General features: G+C 51.6%; 1 protein-coding gene across 1 annotated transcript; it reads left to right on the forward strand.

Moving 5' to 3' along the window:
- Window positions 1-5,036: 5,036 nt before the first annotated feature.
- Window positions 5,037-22,183, forward strand: LOC134434709 (olfactory receptor 14J1-like; the record flags this gene model as incomplete). Its single annotated transcript, XM_063183335.1, has 2 exons — window positions 5,037-5,657; window positions 22,172-22,183. Coding segments are annotated over 2 exons (633 nt in total), but the record flags the coding sequence as incomplete, so codon positions are not given.
- Between the last annotated feature and the right edge of the window lie 472 nt (window positions 22,184-22,655).

Raw genomic sequence — 22,655 nt, forward strand, 5'->3', positions numbered from 1 at the left:
AATTGAATCAGAGACAAAAACACTAATAATAGTATTAACACCCATGAGAGAAATGCAAAAAGTCCCTGTATTCAGTGGGACAGAAGAGGAAGAACTCGTTAAAAGAGGAGCCATGAAAGATAAAAAAGAGAAGTGGAGATTAGCAGATGGAAGGCAAATGTTGAATAAACTCCTGGCCAGGAAATGCTAGAAGGCATACATGGAACAACACATTCGGGTACACAAGCGCTAAGTGATCAATTTCTAATGGATTTGGGATGCAAAGGAATTTTCAGAATAGCTAAACAAGTAACTGGAGGGTGTGTGATATGCCAACAAGTGAATAAGAAAATCATGAGGAAAACGCCCAGAAGAGGGTGACAACTAGCCTTAGAGCCCTTCCAAAACATCCAAGTAGACTTTACTGAGCTTCCCCGGGTACAATGGTGGAAATTTTTGCCACTGATAGTAGATCACGTGACTCATTGGGTAGAGGTGGTACCCACTGTGAAAGCCAATGCCAATGTTGTGAGTAAAACACTTCTAGAATCAATCATTCCCTGATATGGGATGGCAAACAGGATTGATTCAGACTGGGGAACTCATTTCACATTAAAGATATTGCAGAAAGTTGTTCAGGCCCTGGGAGTAAAATGGGAATTACACACTCCATGGCATCCACAGAGTTCTGGTCAGGTTGAGAGAATGAATCAAACTCTTAAAAGAGCTCTATTTAAGCTAATGATTGAAACCCAAGTGTCATGGATAAAATGTCTCCCTTTGGCCTTATTAAGAATTATTAAGAATTAGAACCCAACCCCAGTCAGATCTGGGGGTGTCACCCTATGAAATGATGTTTGGGTTTCCCTTTTGGACCTCACCCCAGAAGGTTGCCACCTATGAGGAAGGGGAAACGAATGCCAAGAAATTTGTTATGTCCATAGCACAAACCTTAGAAGGGCTAAGACATAAAGGGGCAATTACTTAATCTACCAGCCTGGATTGCAGAATCCATAATATTGATCCTGGGGATTGGGTGATGATCAAGCCACAGGGAGATCAGCCTCTAACTCCCCAGTGGGAAGGTCCCTTTCAGGAACTGCTCAGCACTGAATCGGCCGTGTGAACTGCAGAGCAGGGATGGATTCATGGCAACAGAGTCAAAGGCCCAGTAGAAGAGCCCAAAGAGTGGACTGTAATATCCAGGCCAGGTGAAACAAGATTGACTCTCAAGCAGAGACTGAAAGACAACCAAAAAACACCAAGACACCCAAAAAGTGGAGTCAAGCTTCCACCAACCAGCTTGAGAACTCTTCCTGTTTTAATGGATGAGAAATACCAGCATTTGTTGAGGAGAAGTACACAAGGGACTGTAAAAGGTAATGGGACAGCTTCTTTAAGAAAATAAGACAAAAGAAGGGAAGCAAGACTGGGTTGGCCCCTTTGTTTGCTACCAAGAAGGCTCCATACCCCTGCTGTGGGTAACAACCCTGTAGGCATGGTAAGGTAGGGACAAAAGGCCATACCAGACCTCTGTAATTCCTCAGTTGTCTTTTAATTCAACAGGGACTGGAGGGCAGGACTGAGTTGGCCTCTGTACTGACCTCTAAAATACACTGACTATTGATAGCAGCCACATAGGCACGGTAGATGGGAGTCAAAGCCATACTGGACCTCTGGGATGCCATTTTGTGCATTCCAAATAAATGTGTCTTAGGAAGACTGGAGATTTTTTTCTCCTGTTCCCACTGTCCTTGGCCACATCAACAGATTCTGGTGTGACTCATTCAAGAGAGACAGAAATTTTTTTACTTAAATTGTTCGTGCAAAATGACTTCTACAAAAAGAAAAGGAGGTTTGTTATAGATGAGTAATTCTATGGTTGACTCTCACAGTTAAAGAGTGAATATTAATTATATGTTAAGAAAAGTTTTGTAGATGCATAGTTATCCTTCCCCTCCCCCTTGCATTGTTATCACAGGACGGCCTCAGTAGTTGGGGCATTTGGGAGGGTCGGCTTGTTACTATGGCAGCACCTGACCTCCAATCAAGGTGTAAGACAGTGATCTCCACCACTAGACAGAGAAAAAGGAGTCGATTGAAAAGACTTTGGGAGGGGCTAGAGGTGTAAAAGACAGAGCATCCATTTTGTAGATGAGCACATGGTGACTGGATACTTTGCTTCCGGCACTGTATTCTTTTCTTTATTCAGTCTTCTGTTGTATTTGAAAAGATATGAAAATCAAGAACCTTCTGTTGTATTTTGATAAGGACTTAATAAACCATTGAAAATATTGAAAGTGAAAATCATGTCTCACATGGGGTTGGGGAATCTGAGGCATGGCTGTCCACAATGGACTCCAGTTCCAATGTATAACTCTTCTGACATGGCCACACCTCCTTAGGAGCAGCACTACAGCAATATCAGGAACGGAATGCTGCAATCACCTCTTCTCAAAAGAGAAAAGTAATAAAATACAGTCTTTAAAATAGGATTACATATTTCTTAGAAGCTCATTGAAACATTTCTCTGTAACTGTAAAGGAAAATCTTCCTGATGAACTGCTCCAGACCAGAGGGAAATCAAGGCAGAGCCATGGTTTGGCAGGACTTGCCTGATCCTAATGAGTTCTGAGGTGCATTTGAAGCTGAGCCATTTAACCTCAGGGCCTGAGAGGAGATTGCACAAACCGTTCAAGGAGTCAAAGTCAGAGGAAAGACCCAAAGTGTCTCAAAGCATGAATGGGTCCCACTGAGGTCCCTCTCCAACACAGGCTCCTCATGGACTCCTTGCAGGAGAGAATTGGAGGCCAGGATGGCACAAAAACCTCTCAGAGATGGAGAGTGGAGAAAGAAAAATCCAAAGTACCTTAAAACCTTGAGTACCTCAAAGCATTAATGAGCCCTACTGAATGTCAGTACAAAGCTCTCAAGGGACTCATTAAAATAGATAATTGGGGCCATGATTGCACAAACCTCACAGGGTCTGTATCCAAAGGGCAACACCAAGTACCTTAAAATAACTGAAGTACCTTGAAGCATTAATGACCCCCAATGAGTGTTGTTACTGACAAAGCCTCTCCAGGGACTTTAGTAGATAATTGGAAGCCATGAGTACACAAACCTCTCAGAGACTCCAAGGCAAAAGCCAAACCCAAAGTCCTTTGAAAAACCTGCAGTACCTGCAGGGAGCATTAAGGAGCCCCCAGGGCCATTCCTGAGCAAGGCTCCCCAGGGACTCCCAGCAGATCCTTGAGGCCACTGGGATGTGGGCTAGGGGGGATTCTGAGGGCAGGACAAGGGGCTGACAGCGCCCAGCCTGGCTGGGGCTGTGCCAGGGAGCCCCAGTGCCTCAGGACAAGGTGTCTCCTCACAGCCCTTGGTGGCACGGACCCTGCTGCGCCCCAGGGCACCAAAACTTGGCTTCTCTTTGTCCCCACCTATCATCACTGCCTCTAGTTCTCTGCTCTTCCTGGGGCCTTGGGGACACTTTCTCAGTCATGTCCCTCACTGGGACCCATTAAAAGTCTAAGACACTTTGGAGTTGGATTCTGACTTGGAGTTCTGGAGAGGTTTCTTCAGCTCCCTCTCAGGGACTGATGTTCAGGGCCTGAGCACAAAGCCCCAGAGGCTCATTAAAGTCCTGGTGCTGTATCTGTGCTGCTGAGCTGGGCTGGGCTCCTGGCACAGAGGCAGCTCCTGGTAACCAAGAAGAGCTTCAAAAGCACATTTCTCTTGATGAGCAGCTCTTCTGCCAGCCCAGCAGGGCTGGGGCACTGCCTGCAGCCACCCCGGGCACAGCTCAGAGGCACAGAGAGCTTCAATCAGTCAGGGCTGGGAAGGTGCTGAGAAGTGCCTGGAGCAGAATCACTGCCAGCCCTTGGCACAGGAACCTCTGGCTGCAAGACAATGCAGCTGCAGCTCCTGGAGCCATCCCCTCAAGCTGGAACATCCCAATGTCTACAGACCCTGTGAGTACTTTCTCTGATTGTCTCTTGTGTAGAGCAGCCAGGGGTGCCCAGGGCTGTTCTTCAGAGCAGGGTCCTGCAGCCCAGGGCACTGTGCTGGGGCAGGGACTCTGCTGCTGCCAGGGACAGCTCTCAGCCAGCCCTGGCAGCTGCTCCCAGCACTGGGGGACAAGATCTGGGTGGGAGGAGACAGCTGGTAAGGCTTGGAAGTGTTCTCCTTGTGTGGTGAGGATGCTGCATTGCTCAGGACTGCTCTTAGCATGGCATTTAACTGCAGCGCATTTCCAAGTACATTATACAGGGAGCATAGCAAGGCAGGGGCTGCATAAAAGCGAAAATCCTGCTTTTTTAATGTACTGCTCTGGGTTGCCTGGATGGAGCCTATAGATTTTAATCTCTCAGTTCAGAATGGAATAATAAAAACATTTTGTCTCAGATCTGAATAAAGCAGGCAGTGACAGATATCTGCACGGGCCCCTTTGAGGCAGCATCAGTGTCGCTTTTCCAGCCTCCTCAGGGTTGCTCTGACATTCCTATCAGAGCCTGCAGAGCCAGAGCATTCCCTGGGCAGTGCCAGAGCTGGGAGGGGTCTTCAGGGCAGGGATGAGCCCCCAGGGCTGGGCTGGGCTCTGGCAGCATTGGCAGGGCCCAGCCCTGGGCACAGGGAAGCAGCTGCTGGCAGGGACAGTTCCAGGCAGCAGAGCCCTGGGCAGGCAATGGGGAGAAAGTGCCCCCAAGTTGTGCTGGGATATTTAAAGTCCTCTCCAAACCCAACTATTCCATGATTATTTTCTTACAGATCCCCATGCCAAGACAGTTCAAATGTCCAACAGCAGCTCCATCAGCCACTTCCTCCTTCTGGCATTGGCAAACACGCGGCAGCTGCAGCTCCTGCAATTCTGCCTCTTGCTGGGCATCTCCCTGGCTGCCCTCCTGGGCAACGGCCTCATCATCAGCGCCGTAGCCTGTGGCCACCACATGCACACACCCATGTTCTTCTTCCTGCTCAACCTGGCCCTCAGCGACCTGGGCTCCATCTGCACCACTGTCCCCAAAGCCATGCACAATTCCCTTTGGGACACCAGGAACATCTCCTACAAAGGATGTGCTACACAGCTCTTTTTCTTTCTCTTCTTTATTGTGGCAGAGTTTTATCTCCTGACCATCATGTGCTACGACCGCTACGTGTCCATCTGCAAACCCCTGCACTACGGGACCCTCCTGGGCAGCAGAGCTTGTGCCCACATGGCAGCAGCTGCCTGGGCCAGTGCCTTTCTCTATTCGCTGCTGCACACAGTCAATACATTTTCCCTGCCCCTGTGCCATGGCAATGTCCTGGGCCAGTTCTTCTGTGAAATCCCACAGATCCTCAAACTCTCCTGCTCAAATTCCTCACTCAGGGAACTGGGGCTGCTTGCAGTTAGTGCCTGCTTGCTATTTGGTTGTTTTGTTTTCATTGTTTTCTCCTATGTGCAGATCTTCAGGGTCGTGCTGAGGATCCCCTCTGAGCAGGGACGGCACAAAGCCTTTTCCACCTGCCTCCCTCACCTGGCTGTGCTCTCCCTGTTTGTCAGCACTGGTACATTTGCCTACCTGAAGCCCCCCTCCCTCTCCTCCCCATCCCTGGATCTGGCCCTGTCAGTTCTGTACTCAGTGGTGCCTCCAGCCCTGAACCCCCTCATCTACAGCCTGAGGAACCAGGAGCTCAAGGCTGCTGTGAGGAGACTGATGACTGGATGGTTTCAGGAACATTAAACTGCTGGTCAATTTCTGCAAATCACTTCTAATAAAACTAGTTTTTGATACTTCTTGTTAGTTTCATTTTGGAGATTTCTTTCCTTTGTTTTAGTTTTTCCATTCTGTCCACAAAGATACATCATTGCTTGTGCCATTTCTCATTTTGTTTCTCTCCACCTTCCCTGTGGCCACAGACTGGGTCAATGGGGGACTGCACTCTTGGTGTATTTAAAGGAAGTAAAGGATGTCCCAGCAAAGTTTTCTGCAGAGATGCCCTTTTGTTGCCTTCTCTGGAGCTGCAGCAGCAATGTCTGTGTGCAGAGCTGGGGGCAGATCAGTACTGGCACATCAGCCCTGCTCCTGCTGGCCACACCATTCCTGAGCCAGGCCAGGAGCCATTGGCCTTCTTGGCCACCTGGTCACACTTGATGGCTCATGTCCAGCTTGCTGTCCATCAGTCCCTGCAGGTCCCTTTCTGCCTGGCTGCTGTTCAGCCACTCCATCCCCAGCCTATAGCACTGGGGCCAAATTGCAGGGCCTGGTACTTGGATTTTTTAAACCTGAAATTGCTGGATTCAGCCCCTCAATCCAGCCTGTCCAGGTCTCTCTGCAAAGCCCTTCTATGCTCCCACAGATCAACACTCACATCCAGCTTGGTGTCATCTGCAAAGATGTCCTAGGTTCCAGGGGGCCCCTCAGTGTCACAATGGCCTCTTGGTTACACCAGGCCCTGCACTGTCACACTGTTCTCCTTGGGTCCATGAGACCATGCAGAGCAACAATGGTCTCCTTGGTTCCGTGGGGCCCCAAAATGTGACAATGGACTCCTTGGTTCCATGGGGCTTCACATGTTCTTGTTTGTGCTGCAGTTTCACAGTGGCCTCTGGTTCCATGAGGCCCCAGAGTGTCACAATGGCCCCATGGGTACATGAGGTCCCACGCTGTCACCATGGTCTCTGTAGTTCCACAAGTCAGTGTCACAATGGACTCCTTGTTTCCACGAGGCCACACAGTGTCACAACGTTCTTCCAGATCTCCTGAGGCCCACTCGTGTCACAGTGGCCCCTTGGTGACATAGGATCCTGCACTGTCACAATGTCCCCTTAGTTCCATTAGGCCCCGCAGTGTCAGAACAGCCCCTTGGTTCCACTGGGCCCTGGAGTCTCCCAATGGTCTCCTTGGTGTTCTAGTGTCAAAATGGTGAAACCCCTTGGTTACACAAGGCCCTGCAGTGTCACAATGGCCTCTGTGGTTCCACAAGGACCCAGAGTGTCATGGCGCACTGCCTGGTTCCATTTGGCCCCAGAGCACCACAGTGGACCCCTGGTTCTGTGGTGCTGCATGGTGTCACCATGGTCCTCTTAGTTCCATGAGGCCCTGCAGTGTCACAATGGCTCCAGAGTGTCCCAATCATCACAGAATGACAGAATCAAATAGGCTGGAAAAGACCTTTGGGATCATCAAGTCCAACCAATGCCCTAATACTACGTTGTCACACAGACCATGGCGCTAAGTGCCACTGAAGAGGGACAGGGGCTCTGCCACCTCCCTCTGGCCAGCCATTCCAATTCTCACTCACCCTTTCTGTGAAGAACTCCTTCCTATTTTCCAGCCTGAACCTCCCCTGGTGCCGCTTAAGGCTGTGTCTTCTTGTCCTGCCCTCCAGCAGATCCACACTCACATCCAGCTTGGTGCCATCTGCAATTTTTGAATGGTGGACTCGATCCCCTCACCCAGATCACCAGTGAAGATATTAAACAGGACTGGGCCCAACACAGATCCCTGGGGGACACCACCAGAGCCTGGACACCAGCTGGGTGCAGCACCATCCCCACCACTCTCTGGGCCCAGCCTCCAGCCAGCTCTTAAATCTCCCAGCGAGGAGGGAACCTCCCCAAGCCGTGGGCTGCAGCTTTTCCAGGGACTGCTGTCAGAGACAGTGTCAAAGGCTTTGCTGAATTCCAGGCACACAACATCCACAGCCTTTCCTGCATCCACAGGTGGGTCACCTGCTCATAAAAGGAGATCAGATCACTCAGGCAGGACCTGCCACTCCTAAATCCACGCTGGCTGGCTCTGACCCCTCAGCCATCCTGTGGGTGCCCTGTGATGGCACTCAGGGTGATCTGTTCCATATCCTTGCTGGGCACCCAGGTCAGGCTGACAGGCCTGGAGGTCCCAAGATCCTCCTTCCAGCCCTTCTTGGGGATGGGCTCACACTGGCACCTCCAGTCCTCTGGGAGCTCCCTGCTGAGCCAGCACTGATGGTAAATGATGGAGCGCAGCCTGGGGAGCTCATCCACCAGCTCCCTCATTGCCCTAGGATGGATCCTGTCTGATCCCATTCACCTGTGAGCATCTGAGTGGCTCAGCAGGTCACCCACTGCTTCCTCCTGGATTCCAGGGGCTGTTCTGCCTGTGCCCATCTACCAGCTCAGGAGAACACTTGTCCTGAGGGCAACCTGTCTTAATATTGAAAATTGAGACAAACAAGGTATTAAGTAGCTCTGCCTTTTCCTTATCTTTGGTTACTATATTCTCCACTGCATCCAATAAAGAGTAGAGGTTCGCCTTATCCCATGTTTTGCTATTAGTTCATTTATAGAAACATTTCCTATTATTTTTCACACAAGTGGCCAGCTTAAGTTCTAATTGAGCTTTCACATCTCAGCTTTTCATTCTGCATGACCTTACAACACCCTTAAACACTTCCTAAGTTTCCTGAGCTTCTATCCAATGTTGATGCTTCCCGCTTAACATTACTTTCTTGAAATGTGTCCATCCTTCCTGGGCCCCATTTGTTTTTAAGGGCTGTTTCCCTTAAAAAAATCAGTACCTGATTTGGTATTCCCCAAATCTGCCTCCTAAACAGGCCAAAGTCTGCCCTTCCTAATTCCAACGTAGAAGTTTTGTTACTGCCCCTCCTTCTTTCATAGAATATTAAAAACTTCATTATTTCATGGTCACTCTGCCCCAGGCTGCCTCTGAGCCCCACATCTGCCACCAGCCCTTCTCTGTTTGTGAACAGCAGCAGAGCTTTCCTTGGCAGTGGGAGTGTTACCAAAAATTCAGTAAAACAGAAAACTCCTTAACCCCAGTGTAGCATTAAGAAGCAGCATTCTTTATTCAGCTGGATGAACAGCGGATAGCTCCTCCCAAAGCCATGCATGCTGAGTACAGGAGAGTTTTTCTTTATTTTCTGTATTTTGCATACATATTCATTGATTGTCCTGGACTAAACACACATGTCACAATTATTTCCCAAATACCATTACATATTTCCCCTCCCCTTCACCCATGTCCTGGGGGCTCTCTGCTGGTCCCTGGTGGTCGTGGACCCCAATGTTCCCGTGGGCCTGGCTGAGCTGGCAGGACATGGAGGCTGCTGAACTTCCAGTTCCCCTTCTGACACAATGAGCGTTGTGTAGTTTCCATAGGCCTGGATTTTTGAGAACAAGCTCCAGGTGTCAGCTCAGCTGGTGGAGACAATTTATCATCTGGTAACAAGAGGTCACAGAGTGGGTTGTGACATCACAGAGTGGATTATGTGAGGTCATTGAGAGCTATGAAATCATACACTGCCTCTGTGACATAACAGAGCCAGCTGTGACATCACATGGCAGAGGTCTGACATCACAGTGCAGACTACAGCATCACAGACTCTGGTGTGACATCAGAGACCAGCTGTGTGACATTGGAGAATGGGCTGTGACATCCCAGCACAGGCTGTGACATCCCAGAGCAGGCTGTGTGACATCCCAGCAGGCTGTGTCAGGTCACTGGGTTGGTCACTCTGCCCCAGCTCCCCCTCACAGTTTCTCCCAACAACTCCAATGCTGTCCATGCCCAGCAGGGTCCCTGTCCTCCAGGATCCCCCCGGCCCACCTGGAGCCACAGCCTCCCCAAAGGATGTTCCACAGGATCCACCCCAGAGCCTGACATGGGGACAAGGGGCCAGGGCTGTGTGACCAGGACATCAAGGACTGGGATTATCCAGGTCATTGTGGCCTGGATTGGGTCCCCAGGGCAGGAAAGATGTCTGGCAGCTGGAGCAGGGTCTGGGAAGGGCCTCCAAGGTGGGGCTGGAGCCCTTGGGCTGTGAGCAGAGGCTGAGGGAGCTGGGCTTGTCCAGCCTGGAGCAGGGAAGGCTGAGGGGCTCCTCATCCCAGCCTGGCAGTGCCAGCGAGGAGGGGATGGAGAACACAGAGCCAGGCTCTTCACCAGGGGGCTGGGGGAGACAAAAGCCAGTGGGTGGAAGGGGAAAGAGGGGAGATCAGCCAGGGCATGAGGAGATGAAATGAGTCAGGCTGCTTTCAGCATTTCCTCAACACCAAGAGCAGCCTGACCTCCCTTCTCCATCCACCACTGACAGATTTGCAAATCAGGAATTGTTTGAGCTGTTCTGTCCTCAGTCCAGGACAAGAATCCTGATATAAGAACTCAATTGTGTTTATATCTATCACAGAACCACATTAGTCAAAAATTAATTTTAGTATGCAAATCAGTTGTGAACAGTGGATTCATTAGACATGCTGGGACATTGCACATAGCTCAGGGAAGAGTTTGTAATTGTGTGATTGTTATTTTAATGGTGTAATTTTTATTAAGTTATATCCTGTTCAACTGTGGTCTGTTGGCTAGGTCCAGTGTGGGCTGGAGGGAGCTCAGATTTGCACAAGGCTGCTCTGAGTGCCAGCCTTGGATGGGGTGGGGGTAGGGACAGAGTCTGATTGATATTCAGCCATGAAAGGTCCTGATTTTCATACCCAGTCAAACTGCATGAGGATGTACTTGGATTCAATGTCAACTGGAAATTGCACATATCAATTTATGAACAGGGGAAAAAAATTAAAGAGGACCTAAAAAATGTTTTCTCACAGTCTTTTTAAATTGAACATATTCAGTTGAATGCACTTCTGAAATCTCTCTTATTAACCACACAAGATTTGGAAACTGAAATCAAATTATCCCCAGAGATTTGGCTTGTTGAGGTGTTCTGAATGTTAATGAGCCCTGGGACACTGAATTCCTGCACTGAAGAGCTGAAGGCTGGACAAGCCTCTGGAGCAGGAAAATTCAGCAGCAGCCTCCAAGGTGCTCAGGATGTCAGCAGCCCCCACTGAGGCCATCCCTGCCCAGAGACCGTGGGGGAATGGGCAGACAAGGAGAGCGTCCCTGGGGCTGGGGCAGCACAACTCAGAGGCACCAGCGGCTCCAGCTGGGAAATGGAGTGTGGAATGTGGCTGGGAAAGCCCTGCCTGGGCTGTGCCAAGCAGAACACACAAGCCCTGACTTCCATCCAGTAGAAAACTCTGTCAAGGAGATATTTAAAAGGAATTACAATTGTTTCTGTATTCTGAATTGGACTTCCTGGAGAAATACCAACAAGAGATACTCAGGAGCTCAAACCAACAAAACAGTCTTTACTGGGAACTTCAGAAAATCAGAGAATTTTTGGCAAAAGATTTAATATGACATTCAGTCAACACAGAACACTTCTTAAAGCACTGACCTGGCCCATTCAATTTCACAAACTCTAAGCTATTTGAATTTTACATTACTCAAATTTGCAAAAGGACTGAAATAGCTGAAAAGGACAGAAAGAGAGAGAGGCAAAAAGGATACAGAGGAGCATACACAGAGGTACCAACTCCTGGATTCCAGCATTGTTCAGAAGGAAATTCTAAGAGGAGGCAGGGTCAAGATGTGTGCTTGCCTTGTGGTCAGCCTTCAATACCCCTTGGTTTCCCTGGGCCCTTCCCCCAGGTGGGCCTTGGGGTCATTTGGTCCCTCAGGAGCTGGGCTGGGGCTGCAGAGGTGACTGTGGAGCATTGCCTGTGCTGTGCCAGGGACTGGCAGCCACTGCTGGGCTGGGATAGAGGCTCTGGGGGCATTGGGGTTCCAGGGCAGGGCAGGGCTGGGGTTCCAGGGCAGGGCAGGGCTGGACCTGCCCCTTCCTCCCCTATTGGAATAAGATCCCAATATTACCAGGTAGATTGTGCCTGGGCTCGTCTGACCCCGGCTCCTGGGCCAAAGGCGGCACATTGTGGTGTTTCACCTCAGAGACACTTTTGGCTGGCTGGATGGTGCAGCTGAGCGCCGAAACAAGTCCACGATTTTAGAAACTCAGTTTGCCTCAGGTGCGAAGGCTTCAGGCTAAGGTGAGGAGGAAAAGGAGACAGATTCTGCTGGAGGGTTAATATCAAGAGTTTATTCCATGGTCACAGACGTCTGAATCTTAGGTAACAGCTCCAACAGAATCCCGACCGCATGGCCTGAGTGACTTTTTAAGCTCCGGGGGGAGGGGGAGGGAAGGGACAGGTGAGCCACCAACCAGGTGGGAGGGGCAGGGTCTCAGGGAACGATGACACCCAGACAGACCAATGACCTCTGGGCACAGGGGCATCTTTTGAACCTCACCAACCAGACATGGCCTTGCTGGAATGTTAAGACTGATTGACAGCCCAGCAGGGGACAAGGGGGAAGGGGAAGAGAGATATCGCCACACCTGGGAAGGGGCTGGGAAGTTTAAAACAGGAAATTGCAACACACTGCAACACTCCCCACACATGAAATGTCTTGAGCCAAGAAACTCCTCCACTCTGTCACAATAGGGAATACTGGAGGTGAAATCCCAATTCTGGCCATGGGCACCTAGATAAGAAGGACAGTTCTTTTCCTTAGGAATGAAAGCCCCAGTTCTCAGTAAATTTCTGGTTTGATTGTTTGGATTCTGTTTGGCTTTGTTGTTGCTTTGTTTCATTGTTGTGCCTGAAGTGTCCAGTCACCAGCAGAGTGACTCTTGCCAAGGAACTTCGTGCTGCTGTCCCTTAATATTCAGTCTGGTTTTTGCTGCTCCCTTGCTGGGGATTTCTTCAGCGCTCTCAAGGCCTCGTTCATAACAGGGTGAAGGAGCCCTGGCCCAGGCTCTGGCCCTGGGGGACACGAGGACGCTGCCGGGGGGTCCCTGTCCCCCTGTGCCACCCCCAGGGCCCTGGCCCCCCGTCCGCGTGTCAGGCTCTGGGGTCGATCTCGTGGAACATCCTCTGGGGGAGGCTGCGGGGCTGGGAGCAGAGGGACCCAGGGGGACAGGGGACCCTGCTGTGCACGAGCAGGGTTGGACTGCTCTGGGGGGAGCTGTGAGGGGGGCCGGGGCAGAGTGACCTCCCCAGGGACATCACATTGCCCCCGTGATGTCACACTGCCCCTGTGATATCACACAGCCCCAGTGATGTCACAGTGCCCCTGTGATGTCACACTTCCCCTGTGATGTCACACAGATCCCTGTGATGTCACACTGCCCCTGTGATGTCACACTGCCCCTGTGATGTTCCAGAGCCAACTCTGAGACGCCACGCTATGATGTGATACAGCTGCTCTGTGATGTCACAGAAGTCTCTGTGATGTAAGAAAGTCACTTTATGATTTCACAATCTCTACTGTGATGTCACAGCCTGCTCTATGATGTTACACAGCCACCCAGTGTTGTCACAGCCCACTCCCTGATGTCATAGAGCCACCTTCTATGATGGCAGGATCTGCTCTATGGCCTCACACCCTACACTATGATGTCACTGCCAGCTCTGTGATGTAAAACCCCCCCTCAGTGATGTCACAAAACCCTCTCTGTGATGTCATACTGACACTCTGTAAGGTCACAGCACATACTTTGACCTCACTGCCAGCTCTATGACATCATGCAGCCATGCCATGATCTCACAGCCTGTTCTGTGATGTCACAAAGTCCCCTCTATGACGCTGTAGCTGCTCAGTGACCTCACACAACAAACTCTGTGATGTCACAGCCCAATCTGTGCTGTCACACAGCCCCTTGCTGACATCCCAGCTGCTCTGAGCCTCTGTGACACAGCCACAGAGGTGCTGCTGTGACACAGCCCCCTCAGGGCCATCCCACAGCCCCTGCCAGTGCTGTGCCCCTGTGAGCTCTGTCTGTGCCCTGCTGGTGTCCCTGAGGGGCCCTGGCAGTGCCCCAGCCCTGCTGGGCTGTGCTCAGGAGCTCCTCCTGTCCAGAGCTGTCTCTCTGCAGTGCTGCCCTTGCCAGGAGCTGCCTCTGGGCCAGGAGCCTGGCCCAGCTCAGCAGCACAGACAGAGCACAGGGACTTTAATGAGCCTCTGGGGCTTTGGTGCTCTTTGCATCAGACTCAGTCCCTCAAAATGTGCTCAAAAAACCTTCTCAGGGACTCAAAAAGAGGGTGAAACACTGAAGTTTCTCATACTTTAAATAGATCCATCTGAGAGACAGGACTGAGAAAATGTCCCCAGGTTCCAGGTAGAGAAGAACACTGGTGGCAGTGATGACAGCAGGGGACAAGCAAGGGAAAGGTGTCTCTGCTGCTGAGCAAACCTTTGCCTCTGTCCCTGCAGGCTGTCGGTATCCCCGGCTGCCCCACCTGGCTGGGCCCTTCCTTTGCTGACAGCTCTGCCTCCTGCCTGCCTCTGCCTGCCCACACAGAGCCTTGGGCTGCTCCAGGCTCCTGCTGGGGACGTGCTGCACCACAGCCCTGCTCTGACAAGGAAATTCCTTTCTGCTGGTGTTCAGTCTGGACCTCCCAAGCTGCACTTGGTGCTATTAGGTCTTCTTCAGTCTTATTCCTGCTATGAAGAAAAGCTCCAGCCTCTCTGAAACCACCCATCCATCCCTCCCAGGCTATTCCCTTTCAGTCCTCAGTCTCTACACCACTGACCACAGAGGCCGCAGACTCTCCCTGCTGGTTTTGTGATGAGGCCTCCAAACCCCATTCTGGGAGATTTTTGAGTCCTCTCCAAGGTCTGTGAAAAGGGGAAAATAGCATTCGAAGTTATTTTCCCCTAAATCCTACCGTGACAGAAAATGGGTCAGTATCTTTAAACTGAATGGGGACAAAATAACATTTGTTAGAAGGAGGAAATATTTTACAATTAAGAAAGTGGCAGGAAACTGCAGCTGTTTTTCCAGAGAAGTGGATTCCCCATCCCTGGAATTGTCCAAGAGCAGGAGCTTTGTGCAACCTCTCCCATTGAAACCCGCTCATGCCCAGTGACAGAATTCCTGCATTGTGGGTTCTCTGATGTGCTGGGTGCCCTCACAACGCTTCTGGCCAGAATGTCTGCTGAGGGCAGCCAGGCTGCTGCAGGGGCAGTGACCTCACAGCCATCACCATGGCAGCCCTGTCCCCTGGGCCTGGCTCTGCCCTTTGCTCTGCCTCTGCCTTGGCTCTGCTGGCATGAAGAGTTTTGTCATTAATATCTTGTCCCCAAGGTGCTGGGGCCAATGGCTTCCCAGTCAGGCTCCTGGGGCAGAAGTGGCTTTTCAGAGCCCAGCCAGGAATGAGCCCTGAGGCAGCAGCTCTGCAGTGGTGGCCACCAGGCCGGGCTGCCAAGGGAGGCTTCTGGCCATGGCCTGCAAGCAGCTGCTGCTGCCAAGGTGCCTTTGGTGCCTCAGGCTCTCCCTGGCACAGCTCCCAGCACGGCACTCTGCCCTTGTGCCCGAGCCCTTCCCTGTGCTGGGGCTGGCCTGGGGCTTTTCCTGCAGTGAGACCTGCCCTGCTGATGGCACAGGAAAGGCAGTTCCTGCTGGAGCAGGAGGCTCTGCCTGCAATGGGCTCCAACAACTCCAGCAAGGTCCTGTTTGCAAAGCCCCCAGTAAGCAATGAAGGAGGGGAGTCACACTGCTTTGGGGGTGAATAATGCTGAAACCAGCCTGACTCCTCCATCTCAAAGTTCAACATCCTCAGAGGGAGCTGAAGCTGTGGCAGAGCTGGAAAAATCCCCAGAGAAAGGAACAACCAAGTGACACCACTGAGAGCTTGTGCAGCGCTGCTGAGCTGGCCCAGGCTGGGCACATCTGACTGACAGGGCAGCACCTCAGATGAGAAAAGCCCCATCCCAAATTTTAATGGCAGCATCTCCTGACATTTCCCTTCTTGAGGGGTGTGGGGATTCCTCCCAGTGGTGGGGACACCCTGAAGGTCACTGCTCCAGGCTGAGCCAAAGGGAATTGCCCATGGTCATTGGTCTGGGGGAGTGACATAAATCTCTGCTTAATTACAGATTTTCCTTAATACAGTGGCTTTGAAATAATTTCCTAGTGCTCTGTATAATATATTTTACGTCTCTTGCATCCTGGCATGAATATTTCTGATTAAGGAAATTTTGTCTAATCATTACCATAACAGAGAAAATATATTTATATAAATATATCTGCCCATGACAAGAACCCCTGTGAGTGTCTGGGACATCCCGGCTCTTTGGCAGCCTGGGGACTCCTGGGATGTCACCGTGGAGCCCCTGTGAGTGCCTGTGACAGATCGGTGCCTTTGCAGCACAAGGTCCCCTGGGATGTCACCATGGAATGGCTGAGACTGCCTCTGACCACAGGGCTCTTTACCATCCCCAGAAAGCCCTGGGAGGTCTCCATGGAGCCCCTGTCTCTGCCTGTGACAGTCCAGCTCTGGAACAGCCTGGAGACTCTTGGAAAGTCTCCAAGAAACCCCTCTGAGGGCCTGTGACAAATCTGATCCTAAGCAGGAAACAATCACCAGCCCCCTGTTGCTATGGGCAGTTTTCGTGGCAACCGTCCCCAGCCCCCTGTTGCTATGGTCAGTTTCCATGGCAACCATCACCAGACCCCTGTTGCTATGGTCAGTTTCCATGGCAACCATCACCAGACCCCTGTTGCTATGGGATGTTTCTGTGGCAACCATCACCAGCCCCCTGTTGCTATGGGATGTTTCCATGGCAACCATTCCCAGCCCTCTGTTGCTATGGTCAGTTTCCATGGCAACCATCACCAGACCCATGTTGCTATGGTCAGTTTCCATGGCAACCATCACCAAACCCCTGTTGCTATGGGATGTTTCCGTGGCAACCATCACCAGCCCCCTGTTGCTATGCGCAGTTTCCATAGCAACCATCACCAGCCCCCTGTTGCTATGGTCAGTTTCCATGGCAACCATCACCAGGCCCCTGTTGCTATGGTCCATTTCCTTGGCAGCTCCATGGAGACCCAATGCCAGGGGTGGTTGCCATGGACACCAGCTCAGGCCTGCAGACACAGCCCGTTGCCATGGCAACCATTGGCACCCCATCCCCAGGCTCATGGGATCCCAGAACCACAGAATTGGCTGAGCTGGGAGGGACCCATCAGGATCCTCCAGTCCAACTGCTGGCCCTGCACAGGACACCCCAACAATGCCAGCCTGGGCCTGGCAGCGCTGTCCAAACGCTGCTGCAGCTCAGAGAGCCCTGGAGCTGGGACCCTTCCCTGGGGAGCCTGGGCAGGGCCCCAGCAGCCTCTGGGCAAAAACCTTTTCCTGACATCCAACCTGAGCCTGCCCCGACTCAGCTGCAGCCGTTCCCTCCACTCCTGTCCCTGGGCACCAGAGGGAAGAGGTTCCCACAGCCCCAGCCAGGGACCCGCTCCCAAGGCTGTTGCCATGGCCACCAGGGCTGGGACCAGCTGGGATGCTCGGTTACCATGGGCCGGGGTTCAGGAATGGGATTCCCCAATTTCCTGCTACCGCTAAAACCGTGCTGCCCTCACTGCCCTCCCGACTCCCATGGAAAGCACAAAAGGCAAAGATCCTGGCCTGGGATAAGAACAATTTATTAGGAACAGGAACAAGTTAAGGGACAAACAGAACTGAAACAATATTGATAACAGAAGGGATAAATGAAACAGTTTCCTGGGAAAACTAAAACACAACTCACTGGGTCTTCCTGGCCACAATTTCCCCTGTTTGGAAAGGACACCCTTCTTCTCAGGGAGAGAGAGAGAGAGTGTCCCTGTTCTGCACCTGGAAATTCTCTGAGGTGGGAGTGAATGTAATAACACAGCCATGGCAAGACCCTCATGTTTTTCCATGCCACATCATGACACTGGTAGGGGCAGGAAAAGGGACAGGTGTCTTCCCAGCATGGATCATGGGGAACATGGATCACCAGGGTTCTTCCCAATGTGGGTTCTCCCATGGGGGATGAAGCTGGAGTGGTGGATGAAGCTGTTCCTGCATTTGTGGCATTTGCAGGGCTTCCCTTACTGGTGGCTCCGTTGGTGTCTGGTCAAGTGAGAGCTACTGGTGAAGCTCTTCCCACACTGGGGACACTCGTAGGGCCTCTCCCCAGTGTGGATGCACCGGTGCCTGATGAGTTCTGACCTGTAGCTGAAGCCCTTCCCACATTCCCCACACTCGTAGGCCCATTCCCCGGTGTGGATCATCTGGTGGCTGATCAGGGTGCTGCTCTGCCTGAAGATCTTCCCACACTGCAAGCACTTGTGGGGCTTCTCCCCATCATGAAGCTGCTCATGGACCACGAGCTCTGAGCTCTGTCTGAAGCTCTGTCCACCTTCTTGGCTAAGGGAGAGTCTTTCCTCCTCAGAGCACACTGGGCTGGGTTGGAGCTCCTCTTCCTGTGGAATCTCTGGGGATTTTCCTCCCCGTTGGAATCCTGTGCCCCTGAGTCACTCATAATGGCCTCTTCCATGAGGTTCTGCTGTGGGGATTTATCCTCCCTGGTTCCAATCCTCAGCTTCTTGTCTGGGGCAGGAAAGACAAGGAGAGGATGGCATTTGGCTCCGTGCCAGAGGGAAGGGGAAGGAGATCCCCCCAGTGCATCCCCGGCAGGACAGCGTTGGCAGCAGGGTTTTCCGGAAGCTGGGGGGCCATCCTGGGCTGGGAGATGGAGCAGGAGAGAGGGGAAAAGGGGCACTGACTTCCTCCTCATCTGCCTGGGTGTCCCGGGGATCCTTCCTATTCCTCCCAGCCTCCTTCTCCATCCAATCAAGGGTTTGGGACTGGGGAATTCTCTTTTGGGAGGAAAACAAGGAATGAGTACATTGAGTTTTTTGTACTGGTTTTAAGGCAAACCTGGGGAGGGTCTTAACCAGAATGACAATTTAAAAGAAAATGAAGATCAAGGCAATGATATAGAAACATTGCCTTAAATCAACAGAGTCAGGATATAACCTGACACCCTGTTGGTCAGGGTGATGGCAGCAGTTCCATTAAATGGTGACTGCAGTCCTGTTGGAGTGATGAAGGTGATTCTGTCGAAGCAGTGATCATGCAGAAGGGCATGGTCTTCCTTTGGAGGTCCAGTGGTGGTTATGGAGCTCTTGTCCTCTGGCAATCCAGTAGGCAAGCTGCTCCTGGTGTGGCAAGTCTCAGCTTATATCCAGGTAGGAATGCTTGGATCCTCCCCCTGAGCGGAGCATCCCACAATGGGAGGATGGAATTTTATCAGTCCTACAGTGACACACAATGGCCCATTCACAGAAGGTATCTCCCCTGGAGGGTGTTATCAGGGCTGAGTCATGGAAGAGATAAAGAACACTGCCCCACCTGTTTATACCAGTTGATGAAGGTGGGGATTGAAAACATGCATTTGGTTACATCTTGCATGGCAACCTGAAACAGTGGGGTAATCCCTGCTCAGGGGTGAACACCACCCCCCTTACCCAAACTGGCTTAGCTGTAAAACCCCCACCCTGGGAAGGCCACACACACACAGGGGACAATGTCACACTTGGCCCTGCCCCAGGGGAGGTCTCTGTCCCTTGTCACTCCCTTGCTCTCTCCTCTTTTCTCTTTCTTTCCATCTCTCTACCTCACATTTACTCTTCAATAAAATCCATTTTGGATTTGGTCGCGTTAGCACCTTAATTGGGGCAGAGACATCTCTCTAACAATTTTCATGACCATATTGCCATATTATTTTGGCACAGTGAGTTTAGGCACTGTTCTCTGACCCCAAGCGCCTTTGACAACAGCATGGTTCCCTCCACTGAGGAGGTTGTTGTTCTTTCTGGAAGAACTCTTGCAAACTTGGACACAGTCCCTCCTTCCTCCTGGGGAGCTTATGGAGCTTATAAAAGCTTTATTTCTTTATGGGAGAAATGATGACGCAATTGGCTTTTATGGGTGGCCAGTGCAAAGAAAATAATTTGCTGTCTTTCCTTATAAAGTTGCTAAAATCACTGGAGGAAACGGAGCAAATGTTACCAGTGAGACTGACAAGGTTCATTCACCCCATGATGAGGAACACAAGGCGGCTGAAAGTCTCACAAGAAGCCCAGCTCAAGTAGCTAAATTTCCAAATAAGTCCTGAATTCCATGGCTTGGGGGCTTTACCAAATGTGACAATCATTTTTCTCCATATCCCTGTCACCTTTGTGACAGCATCACAGAGCTTTCCCTTCCTTTTCATAATCTGTATTAGGCCAAATTTCCACTTTCCTTTTATCGGAACCTGCCAGCAGCTGAGCTGGAGCTGTGAAGGAAGCAATGAATATTGGAATTGCCACCTCACTGCTTGGATTGTCAGTTTATTCATGTTTGGGATTTGTTTGTGCTTTCATCACAAGTTACTTGTGGGAAGAGGATATATTCATCAAAGTGATTTATGCAGAGTCAAGTTTGATTTCTGCCAAGTTATTTTGTCCAGTGCCCAGAGGATGCTCAAGGGGTCTCTTTGCCTCTCGTCCTGGGGGATGCTTGGGAGGGGTTTGGGGGTGTTTTTCCTGTCCCTGTAACCCCAGGGCATTCCCCAGGGGGTCTCCATCATTTTCACCCAGGGAATGCTTGGGGCTTCTCCCTCCCTCTCATACCCTGTGCCAGGGGGTACTCAGGGCAGTCTCTGTCCCTCTCAGCCCAGGGAATGCTCGGGGGTCTCTGTCCCCTCACCCTGGGGGATGCTCGGGGGGTCTCCATCCCTCTGGCCTCAGGCAATGCCTGTGCAGGGCTGGGGACCAGGGGCTCTGTGTCCCTCTCACCGCTGAGGGTGCTCGGGCCTGGGGGGGCTCTCCGACCTTCTTACACCTGGGGAGGCCGGGGGGGTCTCTGTCCCTCTCAGCCCTGCTGTGACCCCACCCAAACATCATCGGGCTCAGAGGGACAGAGACACCCCCAAACCCCCAGAAGGGCTGAACCTGGGATTTGGTTTGGGGCTGAGGGTTTAGGAAGGGGCTGGAATTGGGGCTGGGCTTGGAGTTGGGGCTGAGATTTGGATTAGCGATGGGATTGGGGTTAAGGCTAGACATGAGATTGGCTTTAGGGCTGGGGTTGGGATTGGGCCTAGGTGCTCGGTTTCCTGTTTCTGTTTCTTCCCGGCTGATTTATGACCGGAGATAGCTCAGGGACGCCACTTGTCGGTTTCTCGGCTGTTTAGGTGGCCTGGAAAGGCCCAGGGTGGCCTTGGACAGCCCGCGCTTCAAAGGACAAGGAGAGACTTCTGATCTTGTTTCAGTCTCGGTGTTTATTAATTGTTTATCTAAAAGATTTTCTTTCAGCCCGACAGAGGTCTGCACAGCAAGCCAGCCATGAGCACACTGTGAGCCCCCGGGGCGGTCACTTATCTTTATACCCGAAGTTACGTATACAATATTTATAATTTTTCCCCAATACCTTCTACCCTTATTAACCGGTGCACTTCTAGTAATGACCAATCCCAAAGTGCCACCATCACCACAGAAGATGGAGGCCAAGAAGAAGAAGAAGAAGAACAGGACATGCCCCAATTCCTCCATCTTATTTCTTTAGACCCCCCTGCACAGAAATCCTAAACCCTGTGTTCTACACCCTAATTAACTTATCCCTTCACCATTCACCCCAGTGAAATCCTCCCAGTCCTCATACAGGTGTCATCTCCTGTGTAGGATCAAAGTCCTGCCACCAGACACTTCTGGCAACATTCCAGGACTCCCGAGCCCCCCAAGGGTGGTCTCGGCCACTCTGCACCTCCATCCTGAGGTGCTGAGATCCCACATCTAGGGCTAGACAAGTCTGGCACTGGGATGAGAATAAATACAGAACTGTGAGTGTGTCTAAACATCGAGTGAGATTGAGACCAGGATCAGGGTCAGGTTTGGGACTGAGCTCACCCAGGGCAGGACAGGGGGTATGTCACTCCAGGATGTCCCTGGCATCATCCCAGCCCTCCTCAGGCACCTCCAAACATGGGGGGCAGCTGGGTGCCCCAAGATCCAGGTGCTCCCATGCTGCCCCTCAATACCAGGCGAGCATTCCCTGAGTGCAGCCCTGACTGTGACCCTTGGGGCTCTGGGATCAGCCCTCACATCCCTGTGGGAGCAGCAGCAGACAGGATGAGAGATTTCCCCGCCCAGTTTTTCCTGTGGAAGGGTGAAGTCCAGCTGCCCTTTTCTTCTCGTGTCTCCTCCTCTCCTCAGCTGAGGATGTCAAACTCCCCAGGAGCAGGAAAATCCCCATTCCCTCTTTCCTTGTGGCTGCAGCCTGGAACATCCAGAATGAAGGACTTTCTGACAGCCCTGGTGAATGACATTGGCAAGAGGTTTGTGAGAAGGGGAAGAAATTGTATTTTGATGGTAAAAAAAAGGTGCAAAATTATTCCTTTCTGTTATATTCCTTTTCAGTCAGTTCTGGTCTGTTTTCAGAGTGCCACCTTCTCAACTGACTGTGTTTGTGCCCTCTTTTCTCTCCTGCCTCTCTTTGCCTGCTCTGTTTCTCTCTCAGTGTCTCCCTTGACCCAGAGCAGCCCACACCAAAGACCGTGCCGGGATTTAATTCCCAATTCAGGAGCTACAACAACCATGGGGGAAGTTATGAAGGCTCACAGTGAAATGCCACTGTAAGATCCTGCTCCACTTTTGGCTCCTTCTTGACAGCTTTGCCCTCAAGGGCAGGAACATCTTTTCATAGCTGAGAACTGGAATTCCAGACCGGGGCAGTGAGTGCCGTGGATCCCAGAGGGGCATTCCCGAGGCTCCCAGGGTGCTGCTCCTGCCGTGCCTCCCAAGGAGCTTCTCTCCCAAGGGGAGTAGATCCAGCAGCTCTGTGGGCTCCCAGAGCACACAGCAAAGGTGGCTTTGATGGACATTTTCCAGCACCTTCCCCTCTGGAAGCAGAGGGAGGGAGGAAATAGAAGCGAGTCCTGGAAGGACTGGGGTGGGAAGGGACCCTGTCCATGGATTACGACCCCGCGAGGGAGAGACGCCTC

The sequence above is a fragment of the Melospiza melodia genome, unplaced genomic scaffold (genome assembly GCF_035770615.1).
Source record: "Melospiza melodia melodia isolate bMelMel2 unplaced genomic scaffold, bMelMel2.pri scaffold_46, whole genome shotgun sequence".
NCBI lineage: Eukaryota > Metazoa > Chordata > Aves > Passeriformes > Passerellidae > Melospiza > Melospiza melodia.